Raw genomic sequence first — 24324 nt, forward strand, 5'->3', positions numbered from 1 at the left:
ACACTCTACCCCCATCCCCCTTCCAATACAAACACTTTCTTAAACCACGAAAGACAACAGACTAACACAAGAGCCAAGAAATTGACACACACGCACAAGACGGCCCTTTCCCTTCCCCACAGGGATAAAAGGTGGAGCATGAGAGCACACTACAAGCAAGGCAAACCGGGCGACAAAACAGCTATCACAGGGTGGCAGTTCAAGAGGAGGAGAAAACCAGCGAGAACTGAAGGGGCGACAAAGAGAAGCGACCTTGTCCATCTTGATCCAGACCCACAAAGCCTCTGTGAAAGGCATCATAAGACTGTAAACAATAGCCCGCGTGTGTTGCAGCAGATGTCCACGGTACACAGAGCCCTCCTACACTGGTAATAGGGGCAGAGAGAGACGCTTGCTACCGTGGTACTGTCCTGGACTCCGGCGACAAGAAAAGCCAAGCGGTTAATCACAGCCGGTGAGTTGAAAGGGGGACCAATAAGAAACCAAACTGTGGTGAATGAAAGTTGCGAATGGCAAATTAAGGGGAAACCAAGCTGCAGAGGGTCCGGCACAACGTGGGTGTTCACTCTATAGACACTTGGTGATTCTACCGATAACAGAAGGCCCTAGGAAAGCTGCAAGGAAAAGGTCAAAGTGGGCATACAGGGGTCAAGCAAAATCCTCTGTACAGTCGAAAGTCTTTGACCAGCACGTAATGGGAAAGCGAAGGTAGGCGAATCCTGCATAGTGAAAAAGGAGAAGGGACTGTGTGCAAGAGTGAACCCGACAGAGGGATGTCAGTGGATTGTTTAAAAAGACATTAAGATTTGTGAATGCAAAAGGAGAAATCTTGTAAATAAAAGACATAGTGAACCTGACGGAGAGAGAGGCTGGTATTCAAGAGGGATCCGAGCCCGGAAGAGGGGGGATCGAAGGGTGAAAAGCCACCACCCACCGTACATACAGAAGGGAACTTTTGTTTTGTTATTTTGAACCCATCAAATCCTCTGGAGGCAAGAGTCTTTCTTTTCTAAAGAAAATACATTTTAAAAGAGACTTAACCACTGAAGTTCCTGATACGTGACAATGGAACTGTAGTCTTGTGCTGGGAAAGCTCAAGTGTGCTACGCTGAGGAGTCCCGCCTTGTCCCGTGCTGAAAATGTGGGGAAGGGAGACCCCTGGCTATAACATCCTATCATTTGTGAAAACTTATTTCTTTCTTGTGAACACTATCCCACACTTTTTGTGTTGGTTGTAAGGATTGGCAATAGTGTTTTTATTTTTTTAGTACAGGCCCTTTTATTTGACAAGACGCCACTAGGACTGCCTTATTATTTGAAGGTCGTAGATTGCGCCTATCTTAGATTTAGGTGAGGCGATTTTCCAACCTACCTATACAGTTTAACAAACACCCTTTAACTTCACTTGTGTCTGTCTTTACTGTTGCTTCCATGAGTTCCTTACACAGCCCACAGCTATGGGTAGGGCGGGGCTGCCCCATCACCCGAGTAGCCGGCAACACAGTCCCACCCATGCTTTATTTGCACAGGGGACTGTGCTGCCTGCCTCTGTAAGGGGCGCGTCCCCTGCCACACAATTTTTGTTTTTCTTCAATTGTAGGCTATGCAACAAAAATAGCATAAAATGAGGCATTTGAAGACTGGCCCCATGCCTCATATTATGCAAGCAACTTAGACATGCTGACTGATAGAGAAGTGCTCTCTCGTCAGTCAGTTTGTTAATGTTGTGGAGAGGAGGACCATACGGTCCTGGAGGGTGCGAGCAGGTAAGGGAAGTGGCTTTTAAGTATGTTGGTGGTTTATTATGAATGTGTGCATGCAAGGTGTTTTGATGTGTGAATGTGCAGGTGAAAGTGTCAGCCCCCACCCCTAAATGTGGGGTTTGGGGCTGATGGGGGGGGGGGGGGGGGGCATGGCATTCTTTTTTGCTTTACCCTTGATCCACAGTCCTGTGCCACAGTAAGAAAGTATAATAAATAGCTTGTCAGGCTATAGAAATTGCATTGGGCTATCCAAGGCACCCACACCCTCAAAGGGTTATCTGGTTCCAGGTGAATGGTCCTGCACATTTTAAGTTTTACATTGATGAGTTTCTTGGAAGCTCTGCATGTTGATAGAAACGGGCCATTTTGTTTTTATAGTAAGTTTTATTCAAGAATGGAAGTAACCAATGGGAAAAACAGAAACCGATTTGTTTAGGGAGACATCGAAATTACACGTCCAACATCAGAACTATGGCTAAGGTTTATGTAACTTATCTAGACATTTTCTTAAGCAGGGAATATACATCAGTGAATGCATGAGACTGAGAAGGACATAAAAGGATAGATGAAAGATGCATGAAGAAAACATTAGGAAAACCGATCCGATCTAAACCAATAGTGGCGACAAGGGACAATGATAGCTATGTCAAGTTCAGACACATATGATGCATGCATCTAGAAAAGTGTTTTGTTTAAGCCATTGTGTTGATGATCAGAATCAGTTTATGCCGGTAAGGCTAAGAGTCTTCATGCACTAGATATTAGGAGGATTTTCATTAGGCACATCTGAGGCCCCACCTAATATAAACTGTAAGAAACTCTACCCTTGAGAAAGAGAATTACTGCATTTTCGGTCTACAGCACCTGCATTGCTAATAACGCCACTCTTGCCAGCTTCAGTGATGTCCAGTGGGGTCTCGTACAAGATGGACTTCAGAATGTTGCTGAACCAACTAAATTGCAACTACTTGCGACCCTGCAAGAAGAACGTCGGGTCACGCAAAATATCTTAACACACTTCACGTTGCAGAAACGGCTGGCAGAGTGTTAGCAGATGGAACTCTTAAAACGCCATGCTTGGCTGAAAACTTCCAGGTTTAAACCAAAGACGCAAGCCTCACTCGTCAATAAACCCAAAGAAAGAGCATGAGACATTAAAATCTCTCAACCAAATCTCTAGCAGGCCGTATGTGCAACATTGGGGTGTTCAATACCTGCTGGTCCTTTTGTGGGCAATCTTTCTCAAACCATTCAGGGTTCCTACAGTACAGGAGGATCAGCCTGGTACTCTTGCCAAGGGGCATCCAGCGCTTATCAGACCCCATAGCAGCGGGGATTTCGGCGTGGCAAAGGAAGGTGTGGGAATGCAGTCACCAGAGGCTCTCCTGTCCTTGCCAGCAAATGACTCCAATTCGGGTCCTCCCCATGCATCTACAGTAATAAATCAGATAACATGCTTCAATGCATTCCTATCCATGCATGGGAGGGGATCACTTCAGACAAGTGGGTGCTCAAGACTGTAGGAAAAGGTTATTGCATAGTTTTTCAAACCCCTTTATCACCCGCCAAAAAACAGACCGCCCCGACCATCTCCTCGTCTTTCAAGAAGTTGCGGCCCTGCTGCAAAAGGGAGCGCTCAAACTCGTCCCAGATCATCAGGTAAACAAGGATATCTATTCAATATGCTTCCTTGTACCCAAAAAGGATCTAACCATGTACCCTGTCTTAGACCTGTTGGTCCTTGGAGGTTCAGGATGACAACTCTGCAGGAGGTCATTTCCGCTGCTGAAGCGGGGGTATTCCATGGCCACTTTGGATATGAACGATGCATACTTTCATATTTCTATGTTGCCAGCGCACAGAAAGTACCTAAGGTTCAAGCTACAGACTATCAATTCAAAGTACTGCCCTTCGGCATTGTCCTCCAACAAGAGGGTCCCAAACATGTTATTCCAGATCCCTCAGTATGTAGCCGGTCGTCAGATAACCGTACTGAAAGCCATGCGCTATTAGGAATTATTGCATCCTGCATTTTCCTGGTTCCACACACACCTGTCTGCGCAGGTGTCCTATGCAGGAGTGGCTCACGACCGAATGGTGTCAAGCAAGCAGTCAGTGGGATGATCTAGGGGTTGTCTTGAAAGCCCTCATTCTGTCCCTGAGTGGTGGTCAAAGGACAACTTTCTAAAGGGAAAATCATTCACCTCACTGCATTTGCAGCCACTCTGACCACATACTCATCCCTTTCAGGGTGGGGAGCTCACCTTCTACACCATACAGCGCATGGCACGTGGTCGCATTAAGTAGCGGACAAACACATCAAACTGTTCGAGCTACTTGCTGTATTCAAAGCTCTGAAAGCCTTTCTGAGACAACTGCAAGGGAAGACCGTTCTAGTTTTTACAGATAGCACCACAGCCATGTATTACTTAAACTGGGAGGTACTCCCGCTCCAGGGCTGTGCAAACTGTCAGAGCATTAGGAAATGGGTACTCAAACGCATGTTCCTCCTGTCACATGTTCTAGGGGAACACAATATTCTTGCAGATGTGCAACTATCCATAGAACACAAGTGGCACTTGCACAGACATATTTTGCACAACGTTTTTGCAGAATGGGGACATCCAGACAATGACCTCTTTGCAACACTGTAGAATGTACAAGGCCTAGGCTACACCTCCAGGTATCCCCAAGAGATGTCCAAGTAGAATGGTCTCTGGATCAAACTGTCAGGGAGATTTGCCTGTGCTCCCGTCCACCTCCCCCAAACTCCTCTCCTCATTGGGATAATTCACAAGATGCACCAGGAACAAGTTGGACTAATCCTGATGGCACCAATGTCGGCTCATCAGCCATGCTTCTCGCATCGCAAGAGAATATCACTTTCTCCAGCATGGGGTCTGGCATGGATTCACATGCTCATGAATATTCCCCCGTCGTCAGGCTGGGAATCCTCGGTAAAGAAAAAACCAGTATCAGTTTCGTTTCTGATCTGTCTTTCGTAGTAATAACCAATCACTGGTCTCTGCGTCATACTGACCACAGCCAATGACTGCCCTCTACCTAAGCACCGCCTCTGGCAGCCATCTTCAGATTTTTACCGCACGTTCATGTGTTGGGATCCTCGTGCTATTGCTCTCGAGCGTTAGTGCTATTTTTTCGCGCTTTTTCACAAAAACTTCGATTCTTTCGGTCAAAAGAGCCTCAAGCTCCACCGATCCTACATCCGATCAACGGGGACCCGTGTCGGATTCATCTGTGCCCCTCAAGGGTGAAGATTTCGTCGAGCTACACTTCGGAGGACTCCAGAAGCTTCTCAGGCCCGGTCTCGGAGATGGCCCAGGAGAAGGGAAGCTCGACGCCCGGAAAGCTGTTCAGGGCCTGCCCTGGATGCCAGCTGCAGAACGTCTTCAAGGAGGACGAACACTCTTTCTGCCTTTACTGCCTTCATGGGGACAAGACGCACGTGGAGAAGGACTGTGCGTTTTGCGGCAACATGTCGGAACGGACCATGAAGGACCGCCATCAACGTCTCGCCAGCTGGCTGGAGGGTAAGAGCCCGTCTGGCGAGAAGAAGAAGAAATCTGAGCGGTCTTCTAAGACCTTTGAGGGCGCCCCGGCGACGGGGGCCCAACATAAGGCCAAGCACCGCGAGTCCGCTGGCACCGGGAGCGCCGAACGGTCGGGCTCTACGGGCGCCAGGCAGGGCGCACCCTCCCCGGCGCCATCAACCACGAGCCAACGCTCTGGGTCGGGTAAGAGGAAGGCCGAGCACCCGGCGAAGCTCCTGGAGAGACCCCGGTCGAGCTCTAAGGCAGAGGAGGAGCGTGGCAGTGCCCCCTCCCTCAAGGATAAGGCGGTGAGCGCACCTAAGGTGGTGAAGGCCTTGATCCATTCGACCAAGCCCTCTATCGAAACGGTCGCGGCGGCCCTGGCCCAGCCTGTGGAGGCTGCACCAGTGGTGGCGGCCTCGGGGCCCAGAATCTCCCTGCCTCCTCGGAGGGAGTCTTCTTTCGTGCCCATCGATAGGACCCCCGTGAAACCCTCCGTGGGGAAGAAGGGGGGGCAGGGCGTCGTCGTAGATTCGGCCTCAACCTCAGAAGAGGAACTGATCGAGGTCTTAAGCCACGGCCTAGGCGTGGAACAAGACCAGCCCGTCGGAATGGGCCCCGACGCAGGTGACGACGACGACATCGTCGAGGATACCGACGGGGCCCCTGCTCGCCCGTCGGATTCCCCTCTGCCAGCGCCGCAAGACAACTCAGCGGCCATTTTGTTAGCTATACAGTCCTTATGCTCCGAGATAAGGACGAGACTACCGTTACCGACGGAGGAACCTCTCCCGTCGGGGGATCCAGAACCGGGACCTTCTGGTGTTCCCCCTACCAAGAAAAGAAGGATCCATCCACCGCCTCCTTTTCAACCGTCGCGCCCCGTCCAGCCCTCCTCCCCGTCCACCCGAGGGGATGATACGGGGACTGACACGGCAGCGACGGGTACGGACGACGAGGCATACGACGAGGATTTTCCGTCGTCGCCTCCCACCAGGGCTTCTCCGCCCGACGAGATTGGATCGTTCCACTCAATGATCGCCAGGGCATCCGAGCTTTTCCAACTCTGCCCTGAGGAGAAGAAAAAGGAAGGCTTCCTTTACCAACGGCGCGAGACCAAGAGGAAGACGGTCCTCGCAGTGCCTCTGTTGGACGACATTTGGGATGAGGGCCTTTCCCTCCTCAAGAACCCTTCCACGACGCCAGCGAAAAGAGACCGGTACGAGAAAAAGTACCGGGTCCCGGACTCGGCCCCCCTATGCCTCCGGGCGCAACCTACCCCGGACTCCGTCGTCTCCGCGGCAGCCAGGAAGAAAGCGGGGGGGGGTGCGGCCTCCACGTCGACTTCCCCGCCGGACGGCGAGGGAAAGAAATTGGATGCCATGGGACGCAGAGTCATCACGTCGGCGGCGACGACGATTAAAGCGGCCAACGCCTTGGCTATCGTGGCCCGCTACGACAGGGAACTCTGGTACAAGATAGCTCCCCTGCTGGATTTTCTGCCGGACGACAAGAGGGCGGAGGCCCTTGAAATCCTGCAGGAAGGTGAGGTGGCCTCGGACCACGCCATCACCGTGGCGACGGACATCGCCGACACTGGGTTCCGCCAGATGGGCAACGGCGTTTGCCTTCGACGTCGCGGATGGCTCAAGGCTACGGACTTTCGGCAGGACGTCCAGACCAGGGTCCTGGACATGCCCTTCGACGGGAACAACCTGTTTGGGAAGACAGTGGACGATTCCCTTCAGGCCATCAAGGCGGATACTGAGACGGCCCGGGCCCTTGGAGTACTGCAGCAACGGCGGACGCCCTTTCGGAGCGGCGGAGGCAAGGGCGCCTCCAAAGGTTCCGGCGGCGGTTTCGCTTCCTACCGTCAAGCGGCCCGCTCGTCGTCGCAAGAGGCCTACAGAGGACGAGGCAAGTCTGGCGGCCCCCGCCGTCGTCGCCAAGGAGGCCAAGGCGGCAAGGCCGCGTCCAAGCAGGATTGAACCGGCCGTGGGGTCGGGCCCCCACCGAAGCACCCCGGTGGGAGGCCGGCTGGCGGGCTTCGTCAGCGTGTGGGAGTCCATCTCCACCGACCGTTGGGTGCTGGACGCCCTGGCCCGGGGCCACGCGCTCGAGTTTCAAAGAAGGTGCCCGCGCGTCCCCCCCGTGGCCAGGAAAGAACTTCACGTCCCTCAACTTCTCCTGGAGGTAAAGGCGATGCTCAGAAAGGGCGCCATCGAACTCGTCCCAAAGAGGCTTCGGGGCTCCGGAGTCTACTCGCGTTACTTCCTCGTGAAGAAGAAGACGGGAGGATGGCGCCCCATCCTGGACCTGCGACGCCTGAACAAGTTCATCAAGGCGCAGAAGTTCCGGATGGTCACCCTCCAGCACGTCCTGGGTCAGCTGGAGGAAGGAGACTTCCTATCGTCGTTGGATTTGGAGGATGCCTACTTCCACATTCCCATCCTAAAGGGGCACCGAAAATTCCTCAGATTCGTGGTCCAAGGGCGTCATTACCAGTTCAAAGCCCTTCCCTTCGGACTGCGGTCGGCACCCAGGGTTTTCACCAAGTGCCTCGCACCGGTGGCGGCGCAGCTGCGCCGCGAGGGGATTCACGTCTACCCCTACCTGGACGACTGGCTCATCCGCGCCAAGACGAGGGAGCTCGCCGTGGTCCACACGGCAAGGACCGTCCAACTCCTCACGGACCTGGGATTCTCCGTGAACTACGCCAAATCCCACCTGGTGCCCGCGCAAGTCGCACTGTTTCTGGGAGCGAGGCTCGACACAGTGTCCCTTCTGGCCTCCCCGTCGGAGGAGAGGACCAGGACCATCTTGGGCAAGGTGCAACGGATGTTGGTGGCCGACGCGGCCAAGGTGAGGTCCATCAAGTCCCTCCTCGGGATGATGTCTTCCTGCATCTACCTCATTCCCATGTGCAGGCTCCGGATGCGCCCGTTGCAAGAGTTCCTGGATGCGCGCTGGATCCAGACGACGGGCAGCTTCGAGGAAAGGATCAAGCTCGACGAGAGTTTCCGACGAGCGATACGGTGGTGGGGCACCCGCGCGCATCTGACGGCGGGCAAGGACTTCCAGACCCCAGCCCACCAGGTGACTGTGACCACGGATGCCTCCCTAGAAGGGTGGGGAGCGCACACCGAAAATCTGCACGCAAGGGGACTTTGGCTCCCGACGGAGAAGTCCCTGCATATCAACGTCCTGGAGCTCCGTGCAGTGTTTTGGGCCCTCAGGTCCTTCCTTCCGTCCCTCAAGGGCAAGGTGGTGAGGATCTTCACCGACAACACCACCACCATGTTTTACATCAGGAAACAGGGCGGAACCAGGTCCCCAGCGCTGTCCAAGGAGGCGCAGGACCTGTGGCATTGGGCCGTCGCCCAAGGGATTCTTCTGGTGCCGTTTCATCTGGCAGGGATAAAAAACACCATCGCCGACTCACTCAGCAGGGAGTTGCGCTCGTGCCACGAGTGGGAACTACGGCAGGATCTGGTGGATCGCCTCTTCCGACGGTGGGGCACACCCCAGATCGACCTGTTCGCGACGGCGACGAACACCAAGTGCCGGAGGTTCGCCAGCAGGTTTCCCCAGACGAGGAGCATGGGCGATGCTTTCTCGTTCCCCTGGGAGGGCCTGTTCCTCTACGCGTTCCCTCCCTTGCCTCTGCTAATCCGGCTCGTCAACCAGCTCAAGAGGTCACGGTGCAGGATGATCCTCGTCGCACCTGCGTGGCCGAGGCAGATATGGTTCCCGGACCTTCTGGACTTGTCGGCGTCCCCGCCAATCAAGCTGCCGGCGGACGCGGATCTACTCTCCAGGGAAGGAGGCGCCATCCTCCACCACGACCCGAAGTCGCTGAACTTGCAGGCCTGGCTCCTGCAGCGTTAGAGTTTGGAGGATACGACATACCGGCCGATTGCAGAGAGGTTCTTGCAAAGGCCAGGGCGTCCTCGACTCTTAAATGCTACGGACACAAATGGAAGAGGTTCTCTGTCTGGTGCCACGCACAGAAGATTAACCCTCTACGGATTACGGCTCCCCAAGTGCTGCCGTACCTGCTGACGCTGGCCAAAGCTGGTCTGGCACACGCGTCCATCAAGATTCATCTTGCTGCGATCTCCCGATACACCAGAACCACGGGCCGGACGTCCTTGTGGTCTCATCGTCTGGTGAAAGAGTTCATGAAGGGACTGTTCAGATCGTTCCCGCCGGTGAAGGCTCCGGCCCCGGCGTGGGAGCTCAACGTGGTACTGACCAAACTCATGGGACCTCCGTTCGAGCCTCTGCACTCGGCCCCGTTGAAGTTTCTATCGTGGAAAACAGCTTTTCTCGTGGCCATCACCTCCGCACGACGAGTGGGAGAGATCCAGGCCCTTTCTTGCAAGGCCCCGTACTTGACTTTCCACGACACGAGGGTAGTGCTCAGGACGCACCCCTCCTTCATGCCCAAGGTACCGTCGGACTTTCATCTCAACGAACCCTTGGTGTTACCTGTGTTCTTCCCGTCGCCTTCGTCGCCGGCTGAGAGGACTTTGCACTCGCTGGATGTAGCTAGAGCGCTGAAGTTCTACGTGGACCGCACGAAAGGTTTTCGGAAGACGTCACAACTCTTTGTGAACTTTGGACCTGTCAATCAGGGGAAGGCTCTCTCGAAGGCTTCCATCTCCAGATGGCTCTCCGGCTGTATCATGTACTGTCACCGGTTGGCAAACCGACCGCTGCCTGGCCGTCCGAGAGCCCATTCCACCAGAGCGATCGCAGCTACCACGGCGTTCCTATCTGGTGTGCCCCTGCTGGACATATGCAGGGCTGCTACGTGGAGGTCGACGCACACCTTCACGAAATTCTACTGCGTCGACCGGGATTCCAGGGAGGAGTCCAGGGTCGGCCAAGCAGTGCTGCGCAACCTGTTCGCCTGAGGTGAGCCTGGTGAGGAGGTAAGATGCTTAATGTTGAGTTGATGTGATGCTTAATGTTGAGCCTTTGCCACCTCCCGTGGTTGTGCATGTGTGTACTGCTATGTATTCTTTATTCATGAGCATGTGAATCCATGCCAGACCCCATGCTGGAGAAGGAACAAGTTACTTACCTGTAACTGTTGTTCTCCAGCATGGGTCTGGCATGGATTCACATGCGAACCCTCCCGCCTACCCCTCTGCGGCTCTTCACTTGGTCATACTGCCACTTCACGTGCTTCCAAATCTGAAGATGGCTGCCAGAGGCGGTGCTTAGGTAGAGGGCAGTCATTGGCTGTGGTCAGTATGACGCAGAGACCAGTGATTGGTTATTACTACGAAAGACAGATCAGAAACGAAACTGATACTGGTTTTTTCTTTACCGAGGATTCCCAGCCTGACGACGGGGGAATATTCATGAGCATGTGAATCCATGCCAGACCCATGCTGGAGAACAACAGTTACAGGTAAGTAACTTGTTCCTTGCCATCCACTGAAGCTGCCCTGCCCCTACAACATCTTGTCCCAAGATCAGGGGACAACACTGACCCTTGCTCTCAATTTAGCAGCATGGCTCCAGGGGTCATAGAATTCAGGCATCTCCAGCTGCCTCAAAGATATATGGACATTCTTGGAGAGGCACGGAAACCTAATACTAAGCACTGTTATTCCATTAAGTGGAAACTTTTTGTCATTTGGTGTAGTACTCGGAACATCAATCCAGTTGACGGTTCACCCACAGTCTTTTATCTAACGCACCTCTTAGACTCAGGACTAGTTTTTAACTCACTTAAGGTCCACCTTGCTGCCCTTTCTGCTTACACCACCTCTCAAAGCAAGGTTTCCTAGTGGAAAGTCCCTGTAATCAAGGCTTTCATGGAAGGGGTGAAAAGACTTCCGCCATCCGTTTCTAATCCAACTACCGGATGGGACTTTAATGTTGACCTTATTACACATATGGGCACTCCTTTCAAGCCAATGCACGAAGCTAGTCTTAAGGCTTTCACCTAGAAGACTGCTTTTCTGGTGGCTATTACTTCGATTAGGAGAGTTGGTGAACTTCAGGCTCTCTCAGTTCAAGACCCATTTGTTTATTCATAAGGACAAAGTGGTTTTGCGCACACACCCACGCATTGCACCTAAATTCATTCCAAAGTTTCATCTAAATCAGTCAATTGAACTTCCACCATTCTTTCAGCATCCCACTCAGCTGAAAGAAGCATCCATACACTTGATGATAGGAGAGCAGTGATTGATTACCTTGATAAGGCAAAACCACCACGAAAGACGGATCAATTCTTTTTCTCTGTTGCCGCTGGTAGAGAAGGCAATCTCTAAATGGATTGTTAAATGTATCCAACAGGGTTATTCTCTAAGAGATTTAACCTTAATACCCAGAGCACATTCTACTTGAGGCACATGAGCTACTATAACTTTCATTGCAAAGCAGCTATCTGGAGTTCTGGTCACACCTTTATTCAACATTACTGCTTAGATACACATTCTAAGACTGATTCTCAGGTGGGGCAGGCGGTATTAAGACATATCTTCGCTACTGTTACTTCTCACATCCCACCACCATCTCATGGTACTGCTCGCTAATCTATGAACAGTATGTGATTCTAAGCAGATTCACAAGCATCAGAAGACACACATTACCCACTGTAATCTTATTTCTTGTGCTTTTATCTGCTTAACTTCACATGTTTCCACCTTTCCTCCCCTCTTGGAGTTGAAGTAACCTACCCTTCTTGCACCTCTTGTCTGTACTACTCAAGGGGAGTTCCATTCAGGCATTCTGGCAGACAAAGGGCAGCGGAGTGAATGACTCCTCCCCCACTTCCTGCCTGCCCAGAGACACTGGAGCCTAGGTGGGGACACCAAAGAGTTCCTGCCAGAGGCAAAACACACACACAGATCTCCCCCCTCCCAGAACAGTAGAAGGGCTAAAAAAGAACACCACGATTGAAATGGCGAAAAAAGAAAGGAGCCACCATGTTAGAATATGATATAAGACATTTGTAACGCGCCTATACACAAGTGTTTCAAGACGCAACGAGGCAGGGAGGTGGGACAAAGGGAAGACAGACAACAATCATACTAGGCCAGGTGTCATTCAGATCGCGCAAGTGCATGGGCAGAGAGGGAAGGGGAAAGTGCAAGGGGAAAGGGAGAGGGGAAGTGCAGTACAGGGGTAGTAGAATAACAGGATAAATAATAAGGGACAGCTGATGGCAAGTGCAGGGTAAGTGCAGACAAGTGCTGGGGGGGGGGGCTGTAGGCATACAGAGACAGTCCCGCAGTGCAGTGGTTGCCAAGGGAGGCAGTGCAAGGGGAGAGTGGCTGGGCCAGGGACCGAGATCGGTGAGAGCGGCCCAGTTGCAGATTCAGTGCAGTTTCAGTCAGGATTTTAGCAGGGGAGAGGAGGAGAGAAAGCAGAAGCAAAGAGGAAGGATTTGAGGTGCATCCGGAACCGGAGATGGTTCTCCTCAAGTTTCAGGGAGGCAGGAAGGCTCTTCCAGAGGGAGGCCCCTGCCGCAGAGACATCTCTACCCCCAACTCGTTGCTTGGAGAAGCGGCTGACCCTGAGGGAGCTGTAGGCGGATGAGCGCAGATCTTGAGAAGGAAGATATTTAGGAAGAGGGAGTTGGAGGTGTTTTGACACCAAGCCCCAGAAGGCCTTGTGGACAATGCAGAGGGTTTTGAACTTAATCCTCGCAGCCACTGGGAGCCAGTGCAGAGATTTCAGTCCTGGAGAGATACGGTCCCTGGGCTTGAGGCCAAGGACAAGTCTCGCAGTCCTGTTCTGGATGAGTTGCAGTGGGGGGAGAGTAGAGGCAGGAAGATTTAGATAGAGGCTGTTACAGTAGTCCAGCTTAGAGAGAACCAGGGCTCTGGAGACAGTGAGCTTCTGGGTGAAGGAGAGGAAAGGAAGAATGCCTCTGAGGAGGTGCAGCTGGTAGTGTGACTTCTTAGAGACCCTCGATATGAGGAGAGAAGGAGAGAGTGGAGTCGAAGATGACCCCGAGGTTTTTTGCCTTACAGGTAGGAGCAGGAAGAGGGCCAAGCGAGGCCGGCCAGAGAGTTGAAGGGAAGGAGGGAGTGGGTGTGCCAATGAGTGGAATCTCCGTCTTACTGGCATTAAGGCAGAGGTCATTGGCGGCACACAATTCCTGGATAGCAGACAGTCAGAGATGAGGGAAGGAGAGGAGGAGGCCGAGGGTAGCCTAAAAATGAGCTGAGTATCATCAGCATAGCACTGAAAGTTGGGGCAGAGAGTGGCGATGCGGTGGGCAAGGAGTGCCAGATATTGGTTGAACAGCCAGGGAGAGAGGTTAGATCCCTGGGGGACATCACAGGTAGAGAAAAAGATGTCAGAGAGGAAGGACCCCAGTTGGACCTGGGAGGGTCGATTGGAGAGGAAAAAGGTCAGCCACGCCAGAGCGTGACCAGTGATACCCAGGTAACATGGGTGCTTAACTAAGACTGTGAATAAAGTCTGTGGTAAAATAGAAAATGCACAATAGTTGGTAGAACACGTCCACTGCCACCAGCCATAAATACAGGGTTGTCTGTGGCTAAAATTTCAATGGAGCAGAAATGAGTGGGAGTAACTAGTTATCCCCTTAGCACTTTACATTAGGTGGTGTGTGTTAATCTCTCATAGTATAAAGTTTTAGGAAGGCTACAAAGTATACATCTAGACTTAAGAAACGTAGTTACTTGAGGATACTAAAATAATCTCAAGGGAGAACCCAAATGGTACCCAGCAACATTGCACATAAGGTGCTGTGTGCAGCAAAAGTTAAACACTGATGCCTTTAAAAGAGCTATGGAAGAAAGCAGACTCCATAAGAAAGTTAAAACAGAGAACATAGTTCCAAATGTCAGAGCAAATAAGAATGAATGAGGGGGGACGAGGGGGGAGGCTTTGCTCTTTTAGGATATAAAGAAAAAGGTCCAGAAGTTCAGCACTGGGTTTTAGTGCCTGAATATATTCTTAAGTCTTCATTAAATGTCCCCTGTACCGAGAAATAGTGGGTTTGAGGTCCCCCAATGCGGTTTTCCATGGACTGAAACCAGTTGTCATGTGTCTTCAGCATCCAGCGCATCCTGGCCCGCTGGTTCTTGAATCCTGGATTGAACTTGGTCATAGGGGTCTCTTCTGGTGTCCCTTTGGCTGTTGTGGCAAGGCCATCAGCCTGTCCTTGAGGGGGGATACCCAGCACCAGCTTAATTATGAGGGTGGGGGCCCAGCTGTGAAAAACCAAGGCCTGCATGCAACCTCTGTGTGTACCTAGACCTTTGCCTCTAATCCTACCTCGAAACAAAGTGACCAGGATGCCGCTATCTGTTGGGACAAGTGGAATTTGCAGCCTTCACTTGAGGTTCCCAAGCAAGAGCACAACACCACATGTCTTGCCAGCAGAGGAAGACCGAAGACTGCAGCAGAAGGCAGGTGTTGCGAAGAGAACAGATGCCATACCACAGTAATAGCTGCGGGAGCGGCACGCAGATCTGACACCAAGCCATGCACAATGAGACCATCCTAGAGTGTCTGAGGGACTGTCGGCCAAATGCTTGTACCACTGACCTACCAGGAATCAAGGGGTCCGAACCAGAAATTCCCCCCTAGCCCCTCCCTTTACCATTAATCGTCACATCGACCAGATCCAACACCCGGATTGGGATGCCAGTCCCGTTAAGCAGGCATGTACAGGATATGTGGAATAAGTGGGCGGGGCTTAGGCCCCTTTTTGAGGTAAATTGGGGCCAGATTGCCCAAGGAGAATTGAAATGAAGCAGGGGTGGGGTGGGGCTAAGGAAGTGTTATCCATGCAAGGTCAGTGGATTGGAGGACCAAGAGACTAGGAAGGAAGTGAGGATTCTGGAGGCATTTTGTGTGAAAGGTGAGGTATTGGTTTTAGGAGTGCAAGGGTACTGCTGTGTGAATGAGCATCATTGTGAAGTGCATGTTATTTATTGTAAGGAGTGTTTGTGAAGTGGCATTGTGAGCTTAAGGGAGTGTTTTGGAGTGATAGGAGGAGAGTTGTGTAGTAGTGGGATGAGTGGTGTCATAGTGGAGTCTTGCAGTGGGAGGGGGGAGTAGAAGTGTTGGGGAGAATTTGCATTTCTGTGCTAATTCCCTTCCACCTTGGAGACCCCCAGCTCTTTTGCTGGATTTAGGGATTTTTAATTTGAACTCCTGAGGGAGTGGGACCTTTTTCTCACCCCCCCCCCCTGTTTTTCCCCGACTAGGATTTTGTTTTCACTGTTTTTGTAGTCTGACAAACTCCATAGGCGTCTGCATTTTGTATTGTAACACACAGCACCGTCAGTGCAGTCTCACTGAGAAGTCGCTTGGAGTTCTCTGGAGGTTTAAATGCCTTTTCTTGGTTAAACTACCGTGCCCACGAATAGTAAGGCGAAATTGATCTTACCTTTTTACTTTATAGGTCCAGCAAACGCCATCTTATGTGGAGTGCTGGGGGTTACATAGTAGCCCCTTATCCTACTTTCTCATGTAACATTTTTTTGTTACTTACTACTTTAAATTGCTGATGGCAATGGTTTACTTTTTACTACCAGTGTGCATTTCTACCGCAGGCTGAACCCTCGGCTGCAGTACAGCACCCATGGGTGACCATTTTCTCAAAATGGCCCCTGTCGTCTTTATTCGCCATTTTCTGTTTGCACGGTCTTGCTTGACTTTTACTCTGTAAGTTGATACAGGTTTGAGCCTTTTGTGCGTTTTTGCCTTTGGCAGGCTTCAGTCCTGAAGCCCGCCCCCTGGTTCCAGAGTGTCTGGAAGGACAGGAAGTGAGGGAGGGTCCCGAAATTCCCCTGTCCTTTGTCTCTAGTTGTGCCTGAACGAAACCAGTCCCGATTGGCCGGCTGTCCGGGAAGGACAGCCACCCTGCTAGGTGATTGACAGCCTACGGCGCTGAATGAATGAGAACGAGCTTAAAAGGTGAGGTTCTTGGAACTACAGACAGTCGGCCACTGGAAGAAACATCCGAAGAAGAAACCACGAAGAAAAGCCTGCTGCAACTTCCTGGTTCTAGAAGTGCCCGGTGAAGCCCTGCTGCTGTGTTGACCTCCTTTTTCAAATTAACAGACTTCTCTCCTTGGGCTGGTGGGACCAACTAGCCTCGACACGAACTCCACTTTGGCTGAACCCCCGACTTGCTGTGCCTCTCCAGTGCTGCAGAAACCCAATGCCAGGGGTCGAGTGTCCATTACCCAGTGCAACGTCTTCAGCGGAACAAATCTGGCCAAAAGCTCCAACAGGAGCCTGCCAGATGTCGTCCTTGTCCCCACGACTGAGGCCCAGGAACAAGGGTCTGCTTGGCTGTAGCAAGATGGAACCCAGCTGGAACACTTTCTTCAAACCAGAGGTACTGTGGGGGATTGGGGTACTTATTGCCATAAGTCATGCTTTCTCACTTGAGAAGTGTACTGGCTTAACTTTAGGAGGAGTTCTCAACTCCCCTTGCACAGGCTTAACAGCTTGTGTTCCTTCAGTGATGGTTTTGAACTATCTGACTTTGTGAAAGACTTTATCCAAGAATAAGTGCATCAGAACTATTGACTTGGTCCAATTGACTTCGTCTGTCCTGGCTCCTTAAAGGCACCCTTCTGAATCTACCGAATCTATTGGCTTTGGCATTGCTTGTCCCCTCATAGGTTGTAATTTGTTAAACACTTTTACTGCCGGTAAAGGCTTACCTAGATTTCATTAGAGGATTCAAACTGTCTTCACATTATGAGAAAGTATGTTCTAACCTTTCTATTTCCCTAGCCCACCCTTCCTGAATCCAAGAGTCTAAACAGTATATTGGTGGTTAAGATAAATGCAATACTATCATTGTTACACTTACAGGGTGTAGGAGAAATGTATTGGCATGCCCAAAGAGTATTCACCAACTTTATTGACTTTGTAAAGTGATTCCAAACTTCGCTTGACTGTTGCAAACAAGTAAGAATGCTTAACAAAAACTGGCGTGTAAATAAATAAAAATGTATAACTGAAACCTTGAGAGTGTAAGTGTTACTTGGTTACTTGTATTGACTGATTTCATCTGTAAAGCTCACATTTACCCCTCTTGAGATAGGCCTGGCTGCTCAGTCACACTACCAACTTGTGCAGTACAGACCTATATCAAAAGGTGGGTTACCGAATACCAAGCAGGATAAGTCTTGTGTAGTCTCACACCGTGTGACTGCACCAATTCTTACCCAACAAGAGGTAACATCAAAGGGTGGTGGATGAGAACTAGAAGGAGCAAAGTGTGGTGGTGGTGGTGGTGGGAGGAGGATGGTGGTAAAAGTAGAGTGGATAAACGAGTGGGCGTGAGTGAACCTGAGAGTGTTGCTACAGCCAGCGAATTAGGAGGACATCCCTAGCAGAAGACCAGCTCATAGGTCGTAGGTGGTTACTGTTCGGTTGAACTAAGCTGGTGTTGCGGGTGCCTGGGTTAGGGAGGGATCCCAAGGGAGAAGAGAGCGAGGCAGGCACCGACAGGCCAGCGGAGAGAGGTGGAGCAGGAGGCTGACCGAGACAGAGCAAAAAATACGAATAAACACCCTTGGACTGTCTCACTGAGTCTGAGTGATTCATGCACCATTGTGAAACTGGTTATATCTGCTGCGCCTGTGGGGTGTAAATATGACTTGCCTTGCGTTGCCCATTATCTACTCTGACGACACTGGTAACGCCCTTAACATGACACTGGCAAGTGCTTACTTGAACGGTATTAGTTTTTTAGGGTCACCAGGAACAGTATAGTATTTTGAACAGGTACCCAGTGATTGCGTGTCTAATTTAATAATTCACTGCCAGTGACTATTCTGCCATTGAATTGCATTATGAATGTCCAACCTTATTGGCACTGTTCTGCAGGGGTTTTAGAGTACACTGGAACCTGCATTTGCCCAGTACTGCGTAGCCTACTTTTGTTTTTCACAGACTATTGTAGCCTGCCCTTCGATATATCCTGGTTTTCCTCACTTTACTTTACATCACACTCCTTTGTTCAGCTTGTCTAATCTTACAATCGGTTGGAGGTAGGAGAGACTATTGGTCAATTAATGTGTTACTTTCATTTTTTGATGGACGTCCTGTAATCACCTAGGATAAGTGGTCCTTCACCCCTTGCCAGATTGTTGTGGTAGTTAGTTTTTAATAATCTCAGCTATGCGTGCCTTTTGATGGTATCAGCCACCCTACGATGGTGGGTGTTAGGGAGAATTCTCAAAATGTGCCAATTCCTCCCACCTTGGAGCCCTCCAGCTCTTTTGCTGAACTTTGGGAATTTGAACTTTTCAAATCAATGTGTTTTCTGTGTTTGTTTCTCTGGTTATGGAGTCTAACCAACTCCATAGGCATCCTCTTTTTCACGTGTCACACAGCACCCTTAATGCAGTGACACAGGGAAGCCTTTAAGACTTTCCCCAATTGTTAACTACCTTCTCTGGGATAAACTACTGTTTCCCAGATTAAGTAAAATGACATTGACTTTACTAGTGTTTTAAATTCCTAGACCCAGCACACCCTATCTTACAATGGAGTGCTGGAGGGGTTACCTAGTATCCCCTGTGTCTAGATACTCATGTAGCAGTCAAATGCTACCCTTTCCTCTCAGAATGGCTGGTGGCAGTGGTTTTACAACAAACTACCATGATTTTTCCTGACCGCAAACTATTCGTAGCTCCGGTAACATTAAATCACGGGAGCCATGTTTTTCAAGATGGCGTCTGAGCTCCCTTTGTTAAAACAGGTCCCGGTCTTCTTTTTTTCCCCATTTCTTTGTGGAAAAGTCCTTCTAGAGTTTTTCTCTGCGCGCCAAACCAGGTTTGGTCTTTGTTCATTCGCCTTTGGCAGGATTCAGCAGTGAAGACCGCCTCTGGTGCCTGAGTGTCTGGGGTGGGGGAGGTGCCCGAAACTCCCTGTGCTTAGTCTTCGAGGAGACCAAAATGCACTCTGTGGTGATTGGCTGGCTGACTGACTGGCAAGGACAGCCACCCTGCTGGGTGAGTGACAGCTAGGCTGGAATTAATGGGAGAGAACTGAATAAAAGGTGAGTCTCTTGGATTGGAAGGCCAGTCCGAGTGCAGTGCAGGAGTCCCCTGACTGAGGCACAGGAACAGCAAGATCTGCAGGAACTGCCAGGAACAGAAGTCATCAGCTGCATCTTTTTCTTCATTGTAAGGTATTGTGAAACGAGACTGAGAGTACCTACCTCTCGCGGTGAAAGTGCTTGAAACATTTGCAACGCGCAGACTTAATCCGCTTGTGACCCAACATATGATTCTTCTTTTTACAAACTACTTCTGAACTTGTGCAGAGACTTAACCGTTTACTTACCAGACCCGCTTTATCATGTCCAAGACTTTAGCCCATTGACTTTGGCCTAGACGAATGAATTGACTCTTCTGGTGAACTCAAAGGATTTGCACTGTCTAAGAATAATTGTAACCTTTCATGTTCTAGTCTTTTCCATTTACTCCTTGAAAAGTAGTCTGAAATAGTATTGAAGTATATTTGTGTGCTATATAATTGCCTCCTCCTAATTAATGTTTTAGAACTGACAGATAAATTAATAAGTATTTATCAAATAAACTTTGAGTGTAAGTGTTTATTTGAACACCTGTGATTGTAGACCTCTGTGTAACATCATTACTGCTAATATTCCCCTCTTGAAATAAGCCTGGCTGCTCAGCCCCACTACCAAAACTGTGTAGTACAGACTTATACCAAAGGTTGGTTTGCTTACACCTGTAGTCTTAGTTGTGTGTAGTGTGCTCAGAGGGTACTGCATACAAACTCTGCCTAAGACTGGGTGTTACATTTGTGTTTATATCTATATGCCAGAATCACTGTAATAGGTAAGTAGCTTTGTCTCTGTATTTATAGTTGTCCAAAAACATGTTGCAATTGAAAGTGTCAAAGCTATTGCACACCCCTCTGATCTGCATGAGGCAATGGACCCAGTCTCTTGCTTTCTGTGCTATTGAATATTCTGCATTGGGAGACCAGCTCCCTAATGGGTACAAGCGTATCCCCATCCCTTTAAGACTCTTTTCTAGCTGCCAATTTTGATAATTCCGTACTAAATAAAACAAAAACAGAAAGTAATGTATCCTTCCTAAGAAAATCACCATTTAAAATGTTTTAAGAGTCCAACAATATCTACCTAATAGTTGAATGTTAATGTTGCGGGGTATGTTTCGGTTTAAATATCATTGCATCAAAGGCAGTGCTCTCGTTTCTGTTCAGCATAGCCTAAAAATAAAAGTATCTAAAAAGGTGCCAAGATTAAATTGTCCATGTTTTCTTTGTTCCATTCCTTCCTCGACTCTTGATAGTTTTTTAAACCATTTTTAATTTTTTTAGGTTTGTGTATAGGACCCATGTATCTTGTCAGCCTTATTGTATTTTACTACCACCCTCCATATTTATTTTATTCATATTGTGTTTATCTCACTCAGAAATGCACAGTTACTTTACAAAATGCATGTCCAATGTTGTGTACATTTCATGAAAGGAGAAGCTTTTAAAAACATGAATTATTTTCCTCCTCAGAATTAAAATGGAAAGCTGGTTACAAAGGTACATGTCCGTATCATCATTTTGGTTCTACTAACTACATGAGAAGACTTTTGGTAGAACTGCTGCAATACTCTGGTTTTAATTTCCTTTTGAGATCATTTGTTGCTGTCCAAAGCGGCGGTGATGGGGGATGTAACCTATCAAAGCTTGTAAGTACTGGGTCCATGTAGCTGCTTAAAAGGAATATCAGTATTTGCTTTGTACTACTCATTTTGTTCCCCAAGGCTAGGCCAGGGGTCGCCAGATGTCTTGGACCACGACTCCCATAACCCATCACCAATGAGTATGCGGGCTAGAGTTGATGGGACTTGAAGTCCAAAACATCTGGAGACCCAAAGGGTGCAGACCACTGCACTAGACTGTTCCGCTTTTCTTGATCACTCCACCCATCTTTAAAGATGGCTTTGGTATTGATTTAGCCTTTTGCTCCCCTTGACTTGTTCATCAGCCAATCAGATGGAACACTGACCACTCACCCAAGTTGCTGGTGCACCTGCAAGCCTCTGTCTGCAGTGTGGTCCTGAGGTATTCTTCAATCAAATGAGCTTTCAGCCGCCCCTGCATAGATTTCCCCTGCTCAACTTATAAGGTTTTGTATTCCTTAATCACCATTGGTGTGAGACTCATTGGTGTGAGACTAATTTCCAATGATCTGCACTAAAGCTTGCCTTTAACCCCCCCCCATGCCCCAATATCCACTTAAGTGGTCCATCACGTGGGACCCAGCAGCTCCTTAACTCCTAAAGGTTCAGTTACAATACATTCTGTTAATGTATCAAGCTTTGGAGGGACTGTGTACTTGTGTTTTTAAGAAAACACGTCTAATCTGGCACATCAATGTTTCGCCATTTTTAAAAATTCGCACTAGAGAAGTGTTTGGGGTCCGTCAACATTTCACCAAGCCACATGCGTATGAAGTTTGTGTTCCCCGTGTCGGCACATTGATTTAGTTTTGTCTGAATTTTAAGACTGTACAAATTTGGCAATATTCATATTCTTTACTCCAGATAAACGGCATCTGCCCGCCGCCTCCCTGCCAACACCAGTCCCCCTACCTTCCTTTAGAATGCACAAGCTGTATTGGGTGTATACCAGGCCTGCGGTTAAATTAGAGCAGCAGTTCTACCAAAAATCATGAATAAATCTTTCACTTTTTCCATCATGCCTTTGCTTTCTAGGGGTGCTCTTTTCTGTTACCTTGCTTCCAACATACGCACCGTTTTGGGGGAGTAAATGGTGAGCACGTTACATTTCACACAGAAACCTTCAATCTGTGCAGTCTTCTCCTGCAATCTTTCTTTGCATGTGTTGGTTTGGTATCAAATGAACTTTTTCTGAAGAAAATGGCACTTTGGCTTATACGGCTCTGCGATTGGTTGTGTAGTTTGTGCATTCGTGTGTAACTTGACAGGTTCTTTTGAGTGTGTACACTCAGGTTATCCAGATAATGGGGGAGGGAGAAAAACGTTCTCTGCATGTGGTGAAAGGCGCGGTGATGAAAATGTTGGGTAGATTGTTTTCATGTGTTGTAACTAAAGTGCTGTGGACCTGGTATCCCGCTATGGAAAGTTTTGCTCCGGCCTGCCTGTTTTCACTGACATTTTTCTCGTATAACAGACCTAAGGTTTAGAGTGACATTCCATGCCTGAAGAGCCCATGCTCTTTATTAGACCGCTCTATAATCCTAGAATTCTGTGAGGTGGACCACAAGGGCAATAGAAGAGATTTCAGTGGCAGTTATGTCCTGCCTAGAATCCATCGCCATCAGTAGGTTGGCAACGGCATCCTCGAGATTTATGCAGGCGTGGCTTGAACTTTTCAGGAATACAGGTTTGAATTGCTGCATTACTTTAAGGGGCAATGTTGAATGTGTGATTTCAATCTGCTTCAGTTACATACTGAATTATTATTTTTTAATTTTTATTTTTTACTTTCACTGACAGCAAAAATAGCCCACAAAAGTGCTGGGTGCGAGTGTGTAGCCGTTCATGAAGTCTCTTTCTGCACATCAATACCTTGCTGTTGGACCCTTATGTGTCTACATCATATTCTTCTGTTTGACAGATGTGGGGGCAACTGGGGGCTGGGGGGACTCCATTGCACCCAAATGTCACCTTTATTTTGCCCAGTGGGTGTCTCTTTAGCCTTAGCCCTCGAGTGGAAGAAATTCCATAGAACAGGATATTTGACTGATGTTCGTTCTCAGTAGATGGGCTCCCACACTCCTTCACAATTAGTCTATACACGTATCCATAGAAAATACACTACACTGTATACTGAGCAATATACACACCTTTATTAGATTACATACTTTTAGATGTTCAATAAGTAATTTAGACATACTGCACAGTAAAAAAAGAAATACCTGGTTTATTAAAAAGTAAATTACCATGAGACAAAAAACACTACTATGCTGTTGTAGGTCAACTATCCAGCGATAGGCGCATTTCACACAGACAAAGGGTGGAAAGAAAAGGGAAGCAGGCATTAGAACACACTAATAATAGACAGGACCCCAGTTGCCAATATTAAAGTCGCAGTATTTCTTGACTTCTAAATACAAATGTGGACCTCAGTCGATGTAGTGTCTGGGAGTGGGGAGATGGGTGGGAATATTTCTATTGTGTATATGGTGAGTGGGCACAGCTAATTTCTTCAATTTGCTCGTGGAGTAGCTTTTTGGCTTTTTTAATATATTTGAATTGTTTGAGTGGGGTGCAAAAGCTCTGATTAGTGCCTCCGTGCTGGGCACTGGAATAGAACTGAGGAAAAAGACAAAGGCCGTCTAGCAGTCGGTGAGGGCTGCATTCCCTGAAAACCACTTGGTGGTTTAAAAAAAAAAAAAAACTTCTAATACTTTAGTTCATATTCAGTGGCAATAAAGAAATGATTTCTCAAATGCGACTTTTGCTAGTGATTATATTTGTTGTGTCAGCTTTTCATGCAGATGCCTAGGATGCCAATGCATTTCAGACTCCATGTTTCTTCATCGGGGCAAAGCTCAAGATTCTGCTTTCTTTTGTTCCGTGTTCAGTGCTGGATGTTTGCGTCGATATCGTGTGCAGCTGTTGCCTATGACACAAAACCTTGTTCATGGTGCGCGTAATCGCCTTATTTTAAAGCGAAAACTTAGGAATATTTCTATAACACAGCTAGAAGCCAAGCCTTCTGGCACCAGGTCATTCCACTTCAATGAAAAATATAGCATCACTTGTAACGGTAACATATATTTTTTTTTTTTTTTACATTTAAAATCGGGCATTCACATTAGCATAAGTGGAAGAAATGCATATAAAATTAATTATTGTTCAAGCTAAAATTCTAGTTGTTGACCTAAAATTCACTTAACCCAAACTGGATGAAGGACAAATGTCCAGGAGCAGGTGAGTACCTCCAAGGTCACTTTAGAGGAGTGTCAGACGTGTGATTTTAAAGCTCTAAGA

The 24324-nt window shown here is 48.8% G+C and overlaps 1 protein-coding gene across 2 annotated transcripts in view; it reads left to right on the forward strand.

Moving 5' to 3' along the window:
- Positions 1-24324, forward strand: part of CECR2 (CECR2 histone acetyl-lysine reader) — a 513194-nt gene that overhangs the window by 361362 nt on the left and 127508 nt on the right. Inside the window, exon 11 of one of the 2 annotated variants that reach the window (XM_069628656.1) lies at positions 20855-20881. The exons of the other annotated variant lie outside the window; for it this stretch is intronic. Coding sequence (XP_069484757.1) covers positions 20855-20881 — 27 coding nt within the window. The remainder of the gene's footprint in view (positions 1-20854; positions 20882-24324) is intronic. 2 annotated transcript variants of the gene reach the window in all.

Source organism: Ambystoma mexicanum, chromosome 12, assembly GCF_040938575.1.
Source record: "Ambystoma mexicanum isolate Mex_15411 chromosome 12, UKY_AmexF1_1, whole genome shotgun sequence".
Classification (NCBI taxonomy): domain Eukaryota; kingdom Metazoa; phylum Chordata; class Amphibia; order Caudata; family Ambystomatidae; genus Ambystoma; species Ambystoma mexicanum.